The sequence below is a fragment of the Salvelinus sp. IW2-2015 genome, linkage group LG15 (assembly GCF_002910315.2).
Source record: "Salvelinus sp. IW2-2015 linkage group LG15, ASM291031v2, whole genome shotgun sequence".
Taxonomy (NCBI): domain Eukaryota; kingdom Metazoa; phylum Chordata; class Actinopteri; order Salmoniformes; family Salmonidae; genus Salvelinus; species Salvelinus sp. IW2-2015.
In genome coordinates, this window is record NC_036855.1 from 22,279,354 (window position 1) to 22,300,778 (window position 21,425).

The 21,425-nt window shown below is 42.2% G+C and overlaps 1 protein-coding gene across 1 annotated transcript in view; it reads right to left on the bottom strand.

Annotated features, from left to right (window-relative positions):
• Positions 1 to 4,114: 4,114 nt before the first annotated feature.
• Positions 4,115 to 21,425, bottom strand: part of LOC111974627 (glycerol-3-phosphate acyltransferase 4) — a 35,763-nt gene continuing 18,452 nt past the window's right edge. The window contains exons 4-12 of the mRNA XM_024002505.2: positions 15,310 to 15,384; positions 15,100 to 15,189; positions 13,334 to 13,427; positions 12,987 to 13,102; positions 12,530 to 12,585; positions 12,306 to 12,391; positions 9,859 to 9,987; positions 6,667 to 6,746; positions 4,115 to 4,708 (exon numbers count right to left, since the gene is read on the bottom strand). Coding sequence (XP_023858273.1) covers positions 4,600 to 4,708; positions 6,667 to 6,746; positions 9,859 to 9,987; positions 12,306 to 12,391; positions 12,530 to 12,585; positions 12,987 to 13,102; positions 13,334 to 13,427; positions 15,100 to 15,189; positions 15,310 to 15,384 — 835 coding nt within the window. The 3' untranslated portion in view covers positions 4,115 to 4,599. The remainder of the gene's footprint in view (positions 4,709 to 6,666; positions 6,747 to 9,858; positions 9,988 to 12,305; positions 12,392 to 12,529; positions 12,586 to 12,986; positions 13,103 to 13,333; positions 13,428 to 15,099; positions 15,190 to 15,309; positions 15,385 to 21,425) is intronic.

The window sequence follows — 21,425 nt, forward strand, 5'->3', positions numbered from 1 at the left end:
CATATATGTAGCCAATGTATCGGTTGCTGTCTGGCCAAAAAGAGTATGACATGCCGTACTCTTTTTGGCCAGACAGCATCGGAAACATGGGCTACATATACAGTGGGTATAGAAAGTCACCACCCCCTTTCAAAATGTTCACCTTTTGTTGCCTTACAGCCAGAAATGAAAACACATAAAATCAGACTTTTCTCAGCTTTATTTACACACAGTAACCCACAATATCCAAGTGAATTCTTTGACATTTTTTTTAACTTAATATTAAAACAGTAAAATACCCTATTTGGATAAGTGAACATCCCCCTGAGTTAATACTTGTTGGAACCACCTTTTGCTTGAATTACAGACATGCAATATTGCAATTCCTTGCAGAATTGTTCAAGCTCAGTCAAATTGCATGTTGACAGCTCATGGACTGCACTCTTCAAGTCATTCCACAGATTCTCGATGCGATTTAGGTCGGGGCTCGAACTAGGTCACTCAAGGACATTCACCTTCTTGTCCTTCAGCCACTGTACGGTTGCTTTGGCGGTGTGCTTTGGGTCCTTGTCATGTTGAAACGTGAACCATTTTTCCCATTTTCAAATTCCTTGTAGAGGGCAGGTTCTCCTTAAGAATCTGTCAGTATTTTGCACTGTCCATTTTCCCTTCTATCCTGACAAGTGCTCCAGTCCCTGCTGAAGAGAAACACCTCCACAACAGGATGCTGCCACCGCCGTGCTTTACTGTAGAAATGGTGTTCTTTGGCTGGAAAGATGTATTGGGTTTTCACCAGACATATCAATTTGCGTTCACGCCAAAAAGTTAGATTTTGTTCTCATCTGACCACAGCACCTTTTTGCCACTTAGCCTCGGAATTTACAATGTGCTTTTTGGCAAAGCTCAAATGAGACTTGAAGTGGCTTTTTTTGAGGAGTGTTTTTTTTCTTACCACCCTCACATAGAGGCCATATTTGTGGAGAGCTTGTGATATTGTTGTCACATGAACACATTGACCAGTCTTTGCCATAAAGGTCTGAAGCTCCTTCATTTCAGTCATCAAAAGGTGAACATTTTGAAAGGGGGTGGTGACTTTCTATACCCACTATACATGTCCTCTGCCCCGATGACGATGGCAGTATTATCAGCAGCACCTTTCTTTTTACTAAATGCATTAGGTCATTTTTCTGTTAAAATAAATATACATTTTTTTATTACTTGTTTCTACTGTTATGAGAAAAACTTGGGATTGTATTAATATGAAATAAATAATTGATCTATTATTAATTATTATTCAGCTCTATGGATTCATTTACTTTTTGGGGGGCCTTTTGTGTCAACAATGTGGCCTCATTAACCTGGGTACAGCGGCCAGGCAAAACCCCCCTCCCTCCCCATTTCCTTTGCAACTTTGAAGCTTCTTGCAGATTTAGCTGCTGCTGAGATATTAGAAAAAAATTACTAGTATCTTTTTATTCTGCCCAGTTCCCATGATGATGCCAGGTCTGAGACAATTGCCTCTTCTGCCTAATGATATGCCCGCCACTGTCCTTACCATGTCATTTGCTTCCAAGAGGGGTTGCATTATTTTGGTCTTAAACTAGCCTCGGTCTGAATCTGCATAGAAAGAGTAAAGATAGTTCATAGTAAAGCACAGAAAGGGGGCAGAGGCCCAGGACCCTTAATAGTGCTTGCCGCGAGTTGCTAAACCATGGAATGGTTTACACAACCAACCTTTGAGGTTTGCACACTGCTTCCTATTGCTCCTCTGCATATTGTGTGCTTTGTCCAGCCGTGTCAATAAATCCATTTGAAGCCTGGCAGAGCATTATGTTGCCCTGTCCATCAGCAGTGTAAACAAAGTCACCTAAAAGGGAAATTCCCCCTGAAAGGCTACTGAGGTAGTTCCTCACTGTTGAGATGCAGGCTGGGTACTCAGTAAAATCACTGGCAATACTTTACCCTGGCAGAAAGGAGTCCTGGCTGGACAACACGTCCCTGAGTGCATGGTCAGATATTGGATTGATATAGAATATATCACCCTCATAAGGAAGGTTTTCAATCCTCACAATTTACATTGCACTAGTGGCCCACAGCCCACTGCATTATAAATGAATTAACAGTAGGTAGGCACTCTGCCCGCAGTGGACAACTGGGCACAGAATATTGTTCAGTAAGCCAAAGGTTAGCACAACCCTATCAACCATTCAGATTCCCACAAAAAAAGTATTTATTCAACCCAATCAACCATTATTAAAGCACAGCCTCGGGCCAGCAGGCCCAATGCTGGCAAACTTTCATAATGGAATGCCAACTTCATGGTTTGAATGCTGATGGAATGCTGATTCTTAAGGGTTCCAGATGTCACAAAGGCCACTCTTTTCAACATGCCTATCCAAGTGTTTTCATGTAACACATGATTGGCAAACTGGACTGCATAATCTCCTTCCTGCTTAGAAAGGAAGACACAGATCATAGATGAAGACCACACACAAAAGGGGACTTGGCTCCCTGAGTATTAGACATGTTCTGGAAAGGGTCTCGTTGAACATACTGTATGAAGGAACACCAAATATCCCATCAATAACACACCAAGCAAAAGTGGTCAGGTAGCCAACAAAATATTGAAAGGAACCTGGTACAGGATAAAAGGTACGGTCAACTAAGCAACAACTGGCAACCTTCCTTACCTGAATGCAAGCTTCATGCTTTGAATGCTGATGGAATCCTTCTTCTTATGGGTTCCAGAGGTCACTAAGGCCACTCTTTTCAACAAGCCAAGTGTGTTTTCTTGTATACTAATGAGGAGTACTGAAAAGAATGGCTTGCATTGACAGAGCTCTTAGCATCTCATTTTACATCAATGAAACTTGCACAACTTTGATATCCTCATCCTTGGGTTTTTATTGGTTAACATTGGACAGATTTTGATCTAAACGTCTATACCCTTGGTACAGCAATGTATAAAGGGATGAGAGAACCAAACAGGAGTTTGAGGAAGGCGATGGCCAGGGATTTCCACTAGGCTTGCACTGCAGCCGCGCAGGGAATCAGTCTAACTCTGCAGCTGTACTTTAATTTTCTCCTTCAGGCCCCTTCACTTTCTGGAGTGCATTTGGCATGAGAATTCCCACAGTAGATGATGAGAAGCCTTCATGGAAGTATTAATAGAGCAGCTAGGGAACAAGGCATATTTTTCACATCCATGGCCCGGTATGATATCACATTTTAACCATGTTATAACAAATAATTAGTAAGTAAACAAATTAAAAGCACACAATGCTGCTTAAACCACAGCTATCGTGAGGTATCGATGGCAGAGGCCTCAGTCTTTACACAGCTCAGAAAGTAGCTTCACGGTAGATAAGGGTGGGAGGCAGAAGTAAGTGTTAATTGAGATAAGGTAGGCTAGTTTAGATGTGACGAAAGTTGAGTATCTACTACATTTCAACAACCCCCACCAGTCACTGAGAATGTATATTCTTCACAACAGAAAAAAAAGAAAAAAGCTCCACTTTAACATAACTCCTATATTTTACACATGAATACAATGCTTAAAGGCCCAGTGCAGTCAAATGTGATTTTCCTGTGTTCTATATATATTTCCACATTATGAGGTGGGAATAATACTGTGAAATTGTGACAATGATAATAATGCCCTTTTAGTGTAAGAGCTGTTTGAAAAGGCCGACTGAAGTTTTGGTAGGATGGAGTCTTGGCCTGCCTGGTGACATCACTAGGAGGTAAATTAGTTAATAGACCAATAAATAAGACTTCTAACCCTCTCTGCCAATAACAGGCAGTTTTCTGTTTTCCACTCACCACTCCCAGACAGTCCTAGCAAAATTCTTGCTTGAGAAATTGCTCTTTGCTAAGAAGCTTTCCTGGTTTCTTTTTGACCATTTTAATTGAAAACAATCACATTAAGGTGCTTCATTGTTACCCAGAAATTATTTGATATTGAGATTAAAACAGCTGCATTGGACCTTTAAAACAAAAGGCTTTTTTCATCTAAAAAAACAAACAATAAAAAAGTATTAGAAACATATTTACGTGGCACCTCACCATCTTGGTCGTGTTGGGAACAAGCCATTCATGCATTTCCCAACATGGTCACAGTTTTCCCCTTCAGTACAAACTTTACAGTGCTTCTCTATGTTGCATTGCTACAGTACATCCCCACACATATCTCTTGTAACTTAAAAAACAATTATGATAATAACTGTCATTATTACTATTAACAATAATAAAACAAAAAAAGAGAAACGATAAGAACAATACATATACATTAACTCAATGAAGGACATACATACATTAGTCACTCAAAAGACAGTTTTGTCACCATCAGGGAAGACAACAAACCATCTTAGTGAGCAGCTTCATGACACACCGGTACAGTAGAGGCCAGTTCATTAGAAACAGAGGACAGAGACAAGGCCCAGAATGGGCTGTAACAGCAATGAGAACTTGAAATGCCAAGCTGAGGCAGTGACTGAGAAAGCCAAGTGAAATATTCCTGACATGAGGGTGGGAGTATTCCAAGTAAAAAACTCCTTTAGACTGTCCATTCTGTGGTCCCCAAGTGGGTCTCTGATCATCTTAAACTCCTTGCATTTGTCTTCAAGAACGACTGCGGTCCTCTTGGGTTCCCACTAGCATTTTGCTGTATAACTTTTGTTGCTCCTCTTTGAAGGTGTCTTTTACCTTCCCTCGCTTTAAACCTCCATCCCTACAAAGAAACAACAACATAATTCACAAATCCATTACACCGGGGATCATCCACTAGATTTAGCCAAGGTCCGATTGTTTCTTGATTAAGGGGTAAAGGGATCCGGAACATAATTACAAATAATTTGTAGACTGCAAATTGACCACAAGAAGCCCAAACAGATATAATATTTGACAAAAACATAATCATTTCATTTAAAATCTCTCCATTATATGTGGGAATAATTTGGAAAAGAATTCCAAAAATCTAATCACTGAGATGATTTGCTGGTGTTTTTACAGTCTTATTTTGGGGAACCCTGCATTACACTGTATTCTGTGATGCCCACAAGGCGATACATTAGAGCAAAACTGAGCTGGGTTTAGCAATGATACAGACAATGTACAGTGCCCTGCAAAAGTATTCACCGCCCTTGGCGTTTTTCCTATTTTGTTGCATTACAACCTGTAATTTAAATGGATTTTTATTTGGATTTCATGTAATGGACATACAAAAAATAGTCCAAATTGGTGAAGTGAAATGAAAAAAATAGCTTGTTTAAAAATATATATTTTTAATGGAAAAATGGTGCGTGCATATGTATTCACCCCCTTTGCTATGAAGCCACTAAATAACATCTGGTGCAACCAATTACCTTCAGAAGTCACATAATTAATTAAATAAAGTTCACCTGTGTGCAATCTAAGTGTCACATGATCTGTCACATGATCTCAGTATATATACACCTGTTCTGAAAGGCCCCAGAGTCTGCAACACCACTAAGCAAGGGGCACCATGAAGATCAAGGAGCTCTCCAAACAGGGCAGGGAGAAAGTTGTGGAGAAGTACAGATCAGGGGTGGGTTATAAAAAAATTACCGAAACTTTGAACATCCCACGGATCACCATTAAATCCAGGAGGGCATTAATCAGCGAGGCAACAAAGACCAAAAATAACCTTGAAGGAGCTACAAAGCTCCACAGCGGAGATTGGAGTATCTGTCCATAGGACCAATTTAAGGCGTACACTCCACAGAGCTGGGCTTTACAGAAGAGTGACCAGAAAAAAGCCATTGCTTAAAGAAAAAAATAAGCAAACACGTTTGGTGTTCGTCAAAATGCATATGGGAGACTCCCCAAACATATGGAAGAAGGTACTCTGGTCAGATGAGACTAAAATTAAGCTTTTTGACCATCAAGGAAAACGCTATGTCTGGCACAAACCCAACACCTCTCATCACCCCGAGAACACCATCCCCACAGTGAAGCATGGTGGTGGCAGCATCATGCTGTGGGGATGTTATTCATCGGCAGGGACTGGAAAACTGGTCAGAATTGAAGGAATGATGGATGGCGCTAAATACAGGAAAATTCTTGAGGGAAACCTGTTTCAGTCTTCCAGAGATTTGAGCCTGGGATGGAGGTTCACCTTCCAGCAGGACAATGACCCTAAGCATACTGCTAAAGAAACACTTGAGTGGTTTAAGCATTTAAATGTCTTCGAATGGTCTAGTCAAAGCCTAGACCTCAATCCAATTGAGAATCTGTTGTATGACTTAAAGATTGCTGTACACCAGCAGGAACCCATCCAACTTGAAGGAGCTGGAGCAGTTTTGCCTTGAAGAATGGGCATAAATCCCAGTGGCTAGATGTGCCAAGCTTATAGAGACATATCCCAAGAGACTTGCAGCTGTAAGTGCTGCAAAAGGTGGCTCTACAAAGTATTGACTTTGGGGGGGTGAATAGTTATGCACGCTCAAGTTTTCAGTTTTTTTGTTTCACAAGAAAACATATTTTGCATTTTCAAAGTGGTAGGCATGTTGTGTAAATCAAATGATACAAACCCCCAAAAAATCTATTTTAATTCCAGGTTGTAAGGCAACAAAATAGGAAAAATGCCAAGGGGGTGAATACTTTGGTAAAGGCACTGTGTAACCCATGTGAACATAAGTTCTCAGATGTTTGCTATGGGTTACTCACCATAGCAAGTCCACCAGCCCTCCTTGCCTGGCGATAGCTGCTTTAACCCGATTGGCAAACTGGACTGCATCCTCTCCTTCCTGTTCAGAAAGGAAGACAAAGATCATAGATGAATACCAGATCGACACACAAAGGGGACTTGCCCATCTGAGCATCAGACATGTCCTGGAAAAGGTCTTATTGCACATATTGTATAAATGACCAACAGTTATTCTTTCTATTGGCTACAGCCACTAATGGAAAAAAATGGCATGTAGTGCAGTATCAAGTCAAGTTTGATAAACTGGGATATTGAATAAAGCATGGGCCATGCATCAGAGGAAAGAGAATCATCTCTAAATGTGGATTGATCTGATTCTGTGTGATGCTGTGTAACTAGGATCCCCTGGTGACAGAGAGACTGGAGGCTGCTCCAAAAGCCTGCTAAGTACTAGTTTCCATTCAAACAGCAGGTGGAAAATTTGATCAAAGGGCAGGACACCTCTGAGGACCAGTTGGATCCTAGCCCACTGAGTTCCTTCCACTCTGACATTTAGAGAAAGGAAAACTTCCCAAACGTCCCTCCTGCTTTCTACATCAAGATGGGATGGTCGGTCAGTCAATGGCCAGAGCCCCAAAGCTGGCCAACCCCTGCCTCTGAACACCATGTTTTAGAAGTGGATGGTTGTACACGACCCTTTCCTGTTTTTCATGAGCGAGGCCTGACCAAGTTCACATCCACACCCGGCTCAAAAGACTCTAAAATCATTATCTAAATTCCTTACACCAAGTCACATACATTAAGTGCACATCCACAATCCTGGCACAAATGGCTTTGTCAAGCTCTGGTTGTGCAATCAGCCTTAATGTACAACCTTTCCCTCAAAGTGAGCAAGACAAAGGAGCTGATCGTGGACTACAGGAAAAGGAGGACCGAACACGCACCCATTCACATTGACAGGGCTGTAGTGGAGCGGGTCGAGAGTTTCGAGAGTGCAAGCGGTGTGTACATCACAGAAAAACCTATCTATCGTCCGTAAACACACCAAGACAGTCCTGAAGAGGGCACAAACAACATTTTCCCCTCAGGCATGGAAAAGAATTTGTATGGGTCCCCAGATCCTCAAAATGTTCTACAGCTGCCACCATCAGAGAGCATCCTGACTGTTTGCATCACTGCCTGGTATGGCAGGACACTGCGCTCGGGCATCCCTGCCGTAAGGCACTACAGAGGATAGTGCGTACGGCCCAGTACATCACTGGGGCCAAGCTTCCTGCCACCCAGGACCTATATACTAGGCGGTGGTCAGAGGAAGGCCCAAAAAGACAGTCACCTAAGTCAGAGTGCTCTCTCTGCTACCGCATGGCAAGTGAGTGGTACCGGAGCGCCAAGTCTAGGTCCAAAAGCTCCTTAAAAGCTTCTACCCCAAACCATAAGACTGCTGAACAATTAATTCACAAAATACACAAATGTACATTGTGGCCTGCTGGAGGTCATTTTGCAGGGCTCTGGCAATGCTCCTCCTTGCTCAAAGGCGGAGGTAGCGGTCCTGCTGCTGGGTTGTTGCCCTCCCTACGGCCTCCTCACGTCTCCTGATGACTGGCCTGGTCTCCTGGAGCGCCTTCCATGATCTGGACACTACGCTGACAGACACAGCAAACCTTTCTTGCCACAGCTCGCATTGATGTGCCATCCTGGATGAGCTGCACTACCTGAGCCACTTGTGTGGGTTGTAGACTCCGTCTCATGCTACCACTAGAGTGAGAGCACCGCCAGCATTCAAAAGTGACCAAAACATCAGCCAAGAAGCATAGGAACTGAGAAGTGGTCTGTGGTCACCACCTGTAGAATCACTCCTTTATTGGGGGTGTCTTTGCTAATTGCCTATAATTTCCACCTTTTGTCTATTCCATTTGGCACAACAGCATTGTGAAATTTATTGTCAATCAGTGTTGCTTCCTAAGTGGACAGTTTGATTTCACAGAAGTGTGATTGACTTGGAGTTACATTGTGTTGTTTAAGTGTTCCTTTATTTTTTTGAGCAGTGTATTAAAGGAGGTGAATGCTGATTTGAAAACCGACCTCAAACCAGGATTTTATTTGCATCAGAAATGCAAACTCGGGTGACTTGAGCATGTCTAGGTAAATCATGCCAAAGATGAGGTCAAAGAAAGGAGTGCATCGAATATGCATCCATTCAATATTAGTAACACTGGTGGATTGAAATGAGAGGCTGTGCAATGGTACTGAATATTAACCACACGAAAAGCAACTTCAGGGAGGTTAGCTTGACTACACCTTCTAAAATATTGACAGTATTAACTTCACTGGGGCTAGAGCGTGCTCATAAAAATGTAATTTAACTGCCATCAAACCATGCACAATGGCCAGGAAAAAACATAAGGTCTTACACGGAACCCAAACCGGTTGCGCGTGGGGCCATCGTGCAAACATTTATTTTGCCCCTAGCACCAAACGCGATACGACACGCAGGTTAAAATATCAAAACAAACTCTGAACCAAATTACATTAATTTGGGGACAGGTCGAAAGGCATAAACATTTATGGCAATTTAGCTAGTTAGCTTGCACTTGCTAGCTAATTTGTCCTATTTAGCTAGCTTGCTGTTGCTAGCTAATTTGTTCCTGAGATATAAACATTGAGTTGTTATTTTTACCTGAAATGCACCAAGGTCATCTACTCCGACAATTAATCCACACATAAAACGGTCAACCGAATCGTTTCTAGTCATTTCTCCTCCTTCCAGGCTTTATTCCATCTTTGAACTTATATGGTGATTGGCATCTAAACTTTCATAGTATTACTACACCGACCGGCAACACAGTTTGTCTTTCAATCACCCACGTGAGTATAACCAATGAGGAGATGGCACGTGGGTACCTGCTTCTATACACCAATGAGGAGATGGGAGAGGCAGGACTTGCAGCGCGATCTGCGTCAGAAATAGGAATGACTTCTATTTTAGCCCTTGGCAACACAGACGCTTGTTGACGTGCGCGAGCAGTGTGGGTGCAATAATTGAATAACAGATTCGTAAATTTATTTTGCAACGCTCGCGCACACGACGTGAGCGGTGTGGTCAGCCTGTTAGGGTGTTGAATCAATGTCACAGCTATCCTCCAACCTGTCAGTGATATTTCTGAGAAAAATAGAATTTCAAATAAAAAAGGTGAGTTTTTTCCCAAACTAACCTCTCTGGTCATGGGTGGCAGGTACCACACACTGCACACAATGGCCCAGCTGCTCATCATCCTCAGCAGGTAGTTGACCATCCCAAACTGGCTGCTGTTCCAGAAGGCATCTCCAAAGCGGGGGTCGTACTGTTGGGGCCGGAGGGACAGGAACTTAATACTGATTAATACTGGAATACAGAGGGGAAAACACACCGCGCACATACACGCACACATGCGCACGCACACACATACATAGGGCTGTTGCGGTGACCGTATTACCGCCACACCGGCGGTCACGACTCATGAAGGCAGTCAAATTCCATGTGACCCTTTAGCCAAGGTAATTAGGCTTCTCCAAGCTCTGATGCTGCTGCTGGTCATTAGTAGCCTACCAAACTTGCTAACTGCCTGGTACTCAGCACTCATTAACTTTGTATAGGCTAGGCCTACTATATCTATTTCTCAACTTTCCTAATATTAAGCACATTGCTTATCTTTACAACAGGAGTATAGCCTACCTGGCTGGCATGAAAATGAACCATGTGAAAAGCGTCCTCCATTCGCTATTTAAGTGCATAGATGATATGTATTTTTTCCCGCCGCCCCTGTTTCGATATATGATAATGGTCCATTCTAAATCACAACAAATTTCACACATATATTATTAGTATATGTAAAGACAAGACTAAATCAAGAATAGTCTGATGAGTGACAATATTAGCCTATCACTTGTGAATTATATATTCTCACTTGTGAATGATTCCCACCCAGCATAAGCAACTATGCCTTTTTTGTGTGACTTTTTCGAATCATAGTCGCACACCTCATGTAGCCTTGCCTATATGTTTTGATACGGTTTGTATCACAACTAAAGTGGCCAAATAACTTCTTAAAATTAAGCACATTAATCTGCTTTACAACGGGCATAGAGTCTAACTGGCAGCACGTGAGTTTCAAGTTTGGGAAAGATCATTTTCACCAAAAAAATTCACCTTTATAATAAAAGCATTACATGAATAATCGCATTTGCGGTCACTTTTGACAATGGTGTTTTCCGCCAATGGGACATTTGCGCTTATAGCCTACTACCATGTGCGTATTGCTGTGCTTATAATGTGAAGAAATAGCCTAATAGTTTATCAACATTTCAAGCTAAATATTCTGATCTGTTGCATAGATTTTTGTACTATGGGGGATAGTAGACTGACATAGGCTAGTGCTTTTGTTTGTTAGGCCTACTTGTTAGGCCTACTCATCTTGTTGGCTGACGAAAAGTAAATGTGGACAGTTCTTCCAATATCTTCAACATGCACCTTGGAATTGGATAAGGACGTGCGCAGTTGCATCCCCGATGTGTCTGTCTTCACTTGTAGCCTGTGAGAAAGACCCGATCATGTGATGGAGAGCCATGTGAGTTAGAGGTGATTCAGAGAGCTCAGCAGTCAGGGAGAAGCGCACAGCGGCCACTGGCTGCAAAAAGGCATGGATGCTTTTAGGATGCATTACGGCCACACAAAGGGGATGCCACCCTGAAATTCTGGGCATTATCAAGTGCTTGTCGAATTGGGAATGAGTGACTGATGTAGTGTGTACAGCCGGTGCAAAAAACAAAGCAGAGCTCATGCCTTTCAAGCTATTTTTTTCAAATCATCATTAGAGTCATGCATCATGCAGCCTTAAAATGTATTAAAAATCTAAACATATAGGCCAACGTTTGTAGAACAACTAAAGTTACATTAATAACTCTAAATTAAGCAGATAGGAGTACTTATTTCTTTGTTAACCGCTTAACGCAGAATAGCTGCATGTGCACACTCCCTCAAATCTTTTGGAGAAAATATCCTTTCTATTTTATTCAGCTTTGTTCAATTGTATTCTTCATACTATAAAATAATGCCAAGGAATTCTAAGCAAATCTTGTCTGCTAAATTAACTAGTGTAGGCCACATCCATTTGGCATAGCCAGATCAGGACCTAACATAAGGACAACTCAGAGTATGCTATTCTGTTCTTCTGAAATAGACTACATTTTCTTCATATCATGCTTCTTTAGACTTGTCTACAATAAATAATGGATTTATTGTGAAGGTGAAGGCTATATTAAATGGATTTATTAGACTTTTTAAAACGTAGATGTTCCAAAGGTCTGCATCAGTGGCTTGTGTGGAAGCCAGGAGATACTAAATGTGTTTATGTTAATGAATGATCAATTACAGTGAGACCGACAGTTATTTGCTTGACAATAACCGTCTGACAAAATGTTGTGACCGCCACAGCCCTACTGATACGACACACACACACAACACACACACACCACACACACAGCACACACACACACACACACACACACACACCACACACACACACACACACACACACACACACACACACACACACACACACACACACACACACACACACACCACAATGAGACACACACACGAGAGAGAGAGATCTACTCTCACCTTGATGGCCACAGGGTAGACTGTGGAGCCAATCTCAAAGCTGCCCTTTTTGAACATCATTACTGAAGTGTTGTTGATGCAGGTGCCTATGGGGAAAAGGTTAGTGTTTACAAATGGGGATAGGAAATGGTATTAAGGTAAGAGTAACAGTAAAAACCCAGTAATAGAAACTACTGTAGTAATGTTCAAAGCAGTAACTAAGGAAAAAAACTAAAACTACTCACCTTCAGGGAAAATGAGAATAGGCAGTTTAGTTTTGTCTTCTACATGATCACTCAATCTGCAACAATATATTTTTGTACGTTTACAGTACATTGATTTCAATCCAGTTTGACTAGCTTTATCAATACACAAACACTAATCCCCATATAAAGTCTAATCAAAACATTTTGGTCACAGTAACCTTTAATTGAAAGTTGTCAATTATCCATTTAAGTTCTTTAAATGTCTCTGCTAAGGTACAGCTGAGTTAGTTCTGGTACATGTGTGTGTTTAAGTGAGAAAGACACAAAGGAGAAGCAGTAAAAGCACAGCTTCATTATCAACGCATCGTGCCGTCAACTTTAAACAGCCTCCCCACACTCTGAAGTCAAAAGGACTTTGAGTTTAGTATCAGCCAGAGTACAGCTGAGAGACTTCCAGCTAAAAAGCATTAAACAAAGTGCACATATGCATTACTACCTTTTGGCCACTAGATGTCGGTCTTTGACTTCAGAGCGTTCAAACCAAATATGTGGGCAGGCTTTCACCATAGACTTCTGGATCACGCCCATCAAACCACCATGGATTTGCCCAACCTGGAACACAAACAGACACACATACAGGTGTGGTTTAACAAACATCTGATGATACAGGTCTCAGATCTCACAAAATTGGAGTGCTTGCTTCAGCTGTCTAAAAGTTTGTTTTGTGGTAGTAGCACACCAATAACTTTCTAAATATGACACATATCGTTCAGTAATTCAGTGCTGTAGTAGGTAGCCTTGTGTTTGACTGCTGTGCCATTTATCATGGGTGTTGGGCCTTACCATTGCATAGCAGCCATCGCTTGCCAGGATGATGACATCAATGGGTGAGGTGTGGTTGGCAACACAGATCCCTCCATTCTTGGGCTTGTTTTCACTGGGAGGATCGAGAGAGAGACAGAGGGGGACAGGATGAGTGTCAGGGGACAAGTGAGTATCAGGAAATTACTATTCCAGTGTAAGCTAGAGCCTAACAACTCAGTAGATGATGGAACATGTAGTCCTAATGGGTTTGAGGGAGAAACTCAGTGCCCTCTCCTTCACCTCTCCCTAATTAACATGAAAGTGGGAGGAGGCTAATGATGTTGGAGTTCAAAGCCAGACCCCCTGAGCATGCTGGACTCTGGTAGGAGCCCAAATTCCGAGGAGATAATGTTGCTGATCGTGTTACCAAAAGAGAGAGCCCATCTTACACCACTTCTGTATTTTTAGCCCCACCCAGACTAGAGAGACACATGGTGTAACAGGCCCAGCACTACATGTAGATTCCTTCAGGGCTAACAGGCAGAGCAAGACGGGACATAATTCATACTGAATACACCACATTCCTATAAAGAAACGTCTATTATTATTATTAGTAAACGTCTATCACCTATTAGAAACGTCTTTAGTTTATGATCAGTTATTTTTATCCCAATGGATAAGTCTTTCAAAACATTTGCTCTGAGGGACAATTTCACAGACAGAGATTAGCCTAACCCTTCTGGTCCTGGACTTAACGGTTTATTTGAATGACTAGGCCTATTGTTTAATTACACTCCCTGACTATGATGACTCATATTCTTTTTTCTTTTTTTAAACTGCAAAACAAAGGGTATCTTGACAAGTTCATATGACAAGTTCCCTCTCTGACCTAGAGTTGGGGATGAGAAGGACTGTATTTTTTCAATATGATAGAGACGTTTCCCTTTTGCAACATTTCCTCAAATGTTCTTCTTTACCTTATCTCATTTGAACCAGCATTGGCTAGTAAGGGCTTTGTCAAACAAACATGTGACTAGTGGTTTTGTAAAGGCGGTGCTCTACAGCAGTTATTCAAATCAACACATCAAGACAGGTCTGGGGGCAGTGTCTGGCATTGTCTCGCACCACAACAACTGAGGATCAATACAAATTCATCACCAGATGACATTTGAACCTGACAGAAAACTGCCTGCATCATGTCAAAGGGAATGTCCACTGTAGCATAAACTGTCTAGGGTAGAGTGGTGTAGTGTAGAGTCCGGGTAAATATAATTAGTCCGATTAACTTCCGGTACTACTTCCTGCTTAGCTGTGCCTGGACTGTTCTCCCACAGCACAGACTATCACACTGTGGGTGTTAATGCCTGAACAATGATGGATTTGCATGTTTCTCTGCCCCTGCTCCCTTTGGTGACACCTAGCCTGGTAAAGTCCAGGGCAACAGTTTGTGCTGGATGCCTCTAAGGGTACTCTAACCCAGACCTAAATGGAATGTGATGGCCTTGTTGGAGCAGCCCTTGCTTTGTGTGTGTGGGCGCCGGGGGGTCGTGGCTACAGGCTTTTGAACTCCACCTAAGCGGCCTCTGCTCAGCACAGTGGACATGAATGTAGATTGCTACTGGCTCTCAGCGACTACTCCACTCATTGCTCAAGAATTCAAACTGATTTATTGATGTGGGCTCTAATACACAGACCAGTAGTGTTCATCTTTCAACAAAGGTATATAGTGCATGTCGTTCCTAATAATGCTTTCTACGTGTTTTGCATTAATATTCTGTGTGTTGAGTGCCGTTTCTGCTGCTTACCTGTCGTGGTAAGTGATGATGGCAGTGAGAGCTCTTACACAGATCCGGTAACACATCAGATGCACCTGCTCACTGAGGAAGTTCTTCATCCTTCAGGAAAAACACAGAAAACAGGGCCTGAGTCTCAACACTTACTATGTTGTTCCTACCCTAATTACAATGTTACTACTCCGGTAATAAGGAATGTGTTACAATTATGAGAAATCTTACCTCCCATTTGGAAGAAACCCGATGATGGAGGTGAGTACGACCAGAAGACCCACCCCGGTGAAGGCAAGAGTTACCCTGTCAGAGAACACACACAGAGCTCCAGTCAAACACAGCCCATACAACCCAGTCTATTCATAGACGTCTGTGCATATCAGAGAACATATAGAGTATAGGCCTATTCAAGGTTTCTAAACCGACAGCTGGCAGTGCTTTCACTCTTGAATGCAATCACTTTTTGACTGCATCCCTTTTGATTTAAACAAAACTTTCCATACAAGTTTGCCCATGGAAGAAGTGTTCAGAAAGTGACTTTTTGGACCACAATGCCAAAACAATTAGGAGATAAAGATGCTCAAAGTTGGTCCATTTTGAATTCCTCACCATACCACGAGATATCCATGTCTTCATCACTGGAAAATATAAACGGGTGAGTTTTATATAATTTAAAAGCTTACAAACAGGGTTGTCAAACTATTTTATAATTTAATACCGTTAATTATACAAACTATGAAACGTTTTAACCATCAACGTCAGTTATCTAAAACGCGTAAATTCAGATTTTTTTCCGCATGTGTTGTAGCTTAGACCCTACTTTACATCATCTTTGGTTTTTGTGTTGCCATTTCTTGAGACACAACATGCTCTTGAATACAGTGGATGTCATTTCAATCATAGAAATATAATTCATAGAATGGACCTATCCCTTCAGACCACTGCAATTTGGCTGGTATACCATTGAAATGTGAATTGAATTGAAAATGTAACTTCTAAATACTACCACAAAGATGGCCGCTGGTCACCCCAATGTCAAATGCCCATGTTTATTCTATTATCTATATTTATAATATTTCAATAAGTTTCCTATGGAGAATTGACAGTATCATTTAAAACAGTCCACACATTCTTTGATGTGTGGACCTCCAACCATCTTTGTAGTACCATTTGAAAGTAGAAATTTCTATTTTATTCCCATTTTAGTACATTTATCAGCCAAAACATGACACCCGATCTGTATTCAAGAGCATGTTGTGTCTCAACCGATTGTGGGCACAACAGAAAAACCTCAGATAATGTCTAAGGCACTGCATCTCAATGCAAGAGTAACAACAGTCCCTGGTTCGAAAACAGGCTGTATCACATCCGGCCATGATTGGGAGTCCCATAGGGCAGCACACAATTGGCCCAACGTCATCCGGGCCGTCATTGTAAATAAGAATTTGTTCTTAACTGACTTGCCTAGTTAAATAAAGGTTACACAGACACACACACCACACTAACCGAAAAGTTATTTTGTTGGCATTTACATATGTCCCCATTACCAGTAAAGCATAATCAAAACCTATTTCTTTCACTTACTTGCTGTGCTGTGCTGTGCTGTTTCATTTTTCATTTGTTCAGTTGTTTCATTCTCAACCAGGATTTCTATGGAACGCCGTTTGTGTCTTTGCGTGTCAAAAAGGATACACGTCAAATAACACTATTTGACGTGTCAAATAAGCTTGTTGACCAATCAGGACCTGAATATGACTGCACGTCACATAATAATTTAACACGTTTATACATTTTTTACGTAGTTATTACACATTGATTACACTATCACTCATATTTCATATGTCACAACGATTCATCGATACGTATGCTATGATGCTCAAATCAAATCAAATCAAATCAAATTTTATTAGTCACATACACATGGTTAGCAGATGTTAATGCGAGTGTAGCGAAATGCTTGTGCTTCTAGTTCCGACAATGCAGTAATAACCAACAGTAATCTAACCTAACAATTCCACACTACTACCTTACACACACACACAAGTGTAAAGGGATAAAGAATATGTACATAAAGATATATGAATGAGTGGTGGTACAGAACGGCATGGCAGATGCAGTAGATGCGATATAGAGTACGGTATATTACGTATGAGATGAGTACTGTAGGGTATGTAAACATAAAGTGGCATAGTTTAAAGTGGCTAGTGGTACATGTATTCAATAAAGATGGCAAGATGCAGTAGATGATATAGAGTACAGTATTATACATATGAGATGGGTAATGTAAGGTATGTAAACATTGTATTAAGTGGCATTGCTTAAAGTGCTGCTAGTGGTACATTTTTACATAATTTCCATCAATTCCCATTTTTAAAGTGGCTGTGAGTTGAGTCAGTATGTTGGCAGCGGCGCTAAATGTTAGTGGTGGCTGTTTAACAGTCTGATGCCTTGAGATAGAAGCGTTTTTCAGTCTCTCGTCCCTGCTTTGATGCATCCTGTACTGACCTCGCCTTCTGGTGATAGCGGGGTGAACAGGCAGTGGCTTGGGTGGTTGTTGTCCTTGATGATCTTTATGGCCTTCCTGTGACATCGGGTGGTGTAGGTGTCCTGGAGGGCAGGTAGTTTGCCCCTGGTGATGCGGTTTGCAGGACCTCACTACCCTGCTGGAGAGCCTTACGTTGTGGGCGGAGCATTTGCCGTACCAGGCGTGATTGACAGCCGACAGGATGCTCTCGATTGTGCATCTGTAGAAGTTTGTGAGTTTTTGGTGACAAGCCGAATTTCTTCAGCCTCCTGAGGTTTGAAGAGGCGCTGCTGCGCCTTCTTCACACGCTGTCTGTGTGGGTGGACCAATTCAGTTTGTCCGTTGATGTGTACACCGAGGAACTTAAAACTTTCCACCTTCTCCACTACTGACCCGTCGATGTGGATAGGGGGTGCTCCCTCTGCTGTTCCTGAAGTCCACAATCATCTCCTTTGTTTTGTTGACGTTGAGTATGAGGTTATTTCCTGACACCACACTCCGAGGGCCCTCACCTCCTCCCTGTTTAGGCCGTCTCGTCGTTGTTGGTGATCAAGCCTACCACTGTAGTGTCATCCGGCAAACTTGATGATTGAGTTGGAGGCGTGCATGGCCACGCCAGTCGTGGGTGAACAGGGAGTACAGGAGAGGCTCAGAACGCACCCTTGTGGGGCCCCAGTGTGAGGATCAGCGGGGTGGAGATGTTGTTACCTACCCTCACCACCTGGGGCGGCCCGTCAGGAAATCCAGGACCCAGTTGCACAGGGCGGGTCGAGACCCGAGGTCTCGAGCTTGATGACGAGTTTGGAGGGTACTATGGTGTTAAATGCTGAGCTGTAATCGATGAACAGCATTCTCACATGGGTATCCTCTTGTCCAGATGGGTTAGGGCAGTGTGCAGTGTGGTTGCGATTGCGTCGTCTGTGGACCTATTGGGTCGGTAAGCAAATTGGAGTGGTCTAGGGTGTCCGGTAGGGTGAGGTGATATGGTCCTTGGACTAGTCTCTCAAAGCACTTCATGATGACGGAAGTGAATGCTACGGGGCGGTAGTCGTTTAGCTCAGTTACCTTAGCTTTCTTGGGAACAGGAACAATGGTGGCCCTCTTGAAGCATGTGGGAACAGCAGACTGGGATAAGGATTGATTGAAATATGTCCGTAAACCACACAGCCAGCTGGTCTGCGCATGCTCTGAGGACGCGGCTGGGAATGCCGTCTGGGCCTGCAGCCTTGCGAGGGTTAACACGTTTAAATGTTTTACTCACCTCGGCTGCAGTGAAGGAGAGCCCGCAGGTTTTGGTAGGGGGCCGTGTCAGTGGCACTGTATTGTCCTCAAAGCGGGCAAAAAAGTTGTTTAGCCTGTCTGGGAGCAAGACATCCTGGTCTTGCTGGTAAAGTTGTCTCGCGCACCTACAGTGCTGGTCATAAAAAAAGCTAGCTAGCTCATGGATGCATACAATGTTCTTCAGCAAAAACATAGCAAAACAACAATCTGTTTCTGTAGCTATAGTTAGCTAGCTAGCTATATAGCTAGGTGTCATCTAAAATAACCGTAATTTATAAGACAGCTCTTATTTGATTAATGGTGGTCGGACCCATCTATGTGAAGCTAGCCACAAAAATGAATTACATTTTTAAGGCTAACCGCAAAGTCAACTATTTTGAAGGCTAACCGCAAAGTCAACTATTGTGCCTAATCGTTATTGTGGCTAGCTTCACAACACATAACCCAGTCCGGTTGAGACTCACTAGCCAGATGAAGCTAGCTGGCTGCTTATAATGTTAGCTCTGGGCAACAGGGTAGCTGGCTAGCTATTTATTTTCAGGAACTGAAGTTCAATTTCAATAGTTGAACAACAAGTGGTAACCTAGCTAATACTTACAAGGATTCCTAAATCATTGCTAAGAATAATGAAAATGACTGCAGTTTCTACTGGTCATTGCTTTCAGGCTGGTTGTATTGGTGCTAGCTAGGTACCGAGCTAAAGCTAGCTACCCCAGAAGTTGCGGTCAAACAAATGATGCTTTATTACCAACGCCGTGTTGTAAACACATCGTTTGTGGCCAGTGTTTGCTTGTTTGCAGACTTTTTTGTACAGCTTTGACAGTGCTACTGTATCTTTTTTGACATGCAAAGACCCAAACAGCGTTCCATAGTATGTATGTCGTGAAGCTAATAGCATTGACGCTATTACTGTGCAACTCCGGTAGGGCAACATCTGAAAAACAGCGCACTTGGTAGTGTGTACCGGTGTTCAACCAGTCGGCGAAAGCCAACATCACCCACGACAGAGAACGGTTGATTGTCAAGGGTAATGAATTCCTTTATCTTGGCTTTAATGGATTTCTCCTTTGGGTTGTCTCGCTGAGATGACTGTTCGACTTGTTGACTGCTCGATCCACATAGCAGACATTGTGTGGGCTAGGTTAGGAATGCTGTGTTGTACGTGTAGCGCAAAATTTTACATGGCGTCATTACGTCACATACCTACGTTATATAGGTATGCACAGTAGCTTTGACATCGGTTTTTAACATCGGCGTTAAACCAGATATCGGGCCGATACCGATGTTGGCATTTTTAGCTAATATCGTCCGATTCCGATATGTTCACCGATATATCGTGCATCCCTAGTAATGACCATGCTGTTTAATCAGCTTCTTGATATGCCACACCTCAGGTGGATGGATTATCTTGGCAAAGGAGAAATGCTCACTAACAGGGATGTAAACCAATTTTTGCACATGAAACATGGGACCAACACTTTACATGTTGCATTTATATTTTTGATCAGTATAAAATATATATAAAGTACCAATCAAAAGTTTGGACACGCCTACTCTTTCAAGGGTTTTTATTTATTTCTACATTGTAGAATAATAGTGAAGAAATCTATACTATGAAATAACACATATGGAATCATGTAGTAAGTAAAAAAGTGTTAAACAAATCAAAATATATTTTAGATTCTTTTTTGATGAAAGCTTTGCACACTCTTGGCATTCTCTCAACCTGCCCCATGAGGTAGTAATCTGGAATGCATTTCAATTAACAGGTGTGCCTTGTTAAAAGTTAATTTGTGGCATTTCTTTCCTTCTTAATGCGTTTGAGCCATTCAGTTGTGTTGTGACAAAGAAGTGGTGGTATACAGAAGATAGCCTTATTTGGTAAAAGACCAAGTATGGCAAGAACAGCTCATATAAGCAAAGAGAAACCACAATCCATCATTACTTTAAGACATGAAGGTCAGTCAATCCGGAAAATGTCAAGTGCAGTCGCAAAAACCATCAAGTGCTATGATGAAACTGGCTCTCATGAGGACCGCCACAGGAAAGGAAGACCCAGTGTTACCTCTGTTGCAGAGGATAAGTTCATTAGAGTTACCAGCCTCAGAAAATGCAGCTCAAATAAATGCTTCAAAGAGTTCAAGTGACAGACACATCTCTACATTGACTGTTCAAAGGAGACAGCGTGAATCAGACCTTCATGGTCGAATCGCTGCAATGAAACCACTACTAAAGGACACCAATAAGAAGAAAAGACTTCCTTGGTCTAAGAAACACGAGCAATGGACATTAGACCGGTGGAAATCTGTTGTCATAACTCTCCCGTGACGATCTGAAGGATCAGGTTACAGTGGGTCCGCTCTACAGTGTGCTCTCTCTCGTAGAGGGGGAGAGCGGGAAGTCGGCTGTTTTATGGTCGGTCATAAAATATGCTGCCCCTATGCTCTGAGGTGTTCGATGGAATGTAAACTGTGGAACACAGAGAGAACCTTGGACATTAAAACTTTGAATAATTAAACAATATTTGTATTTTTGAGAA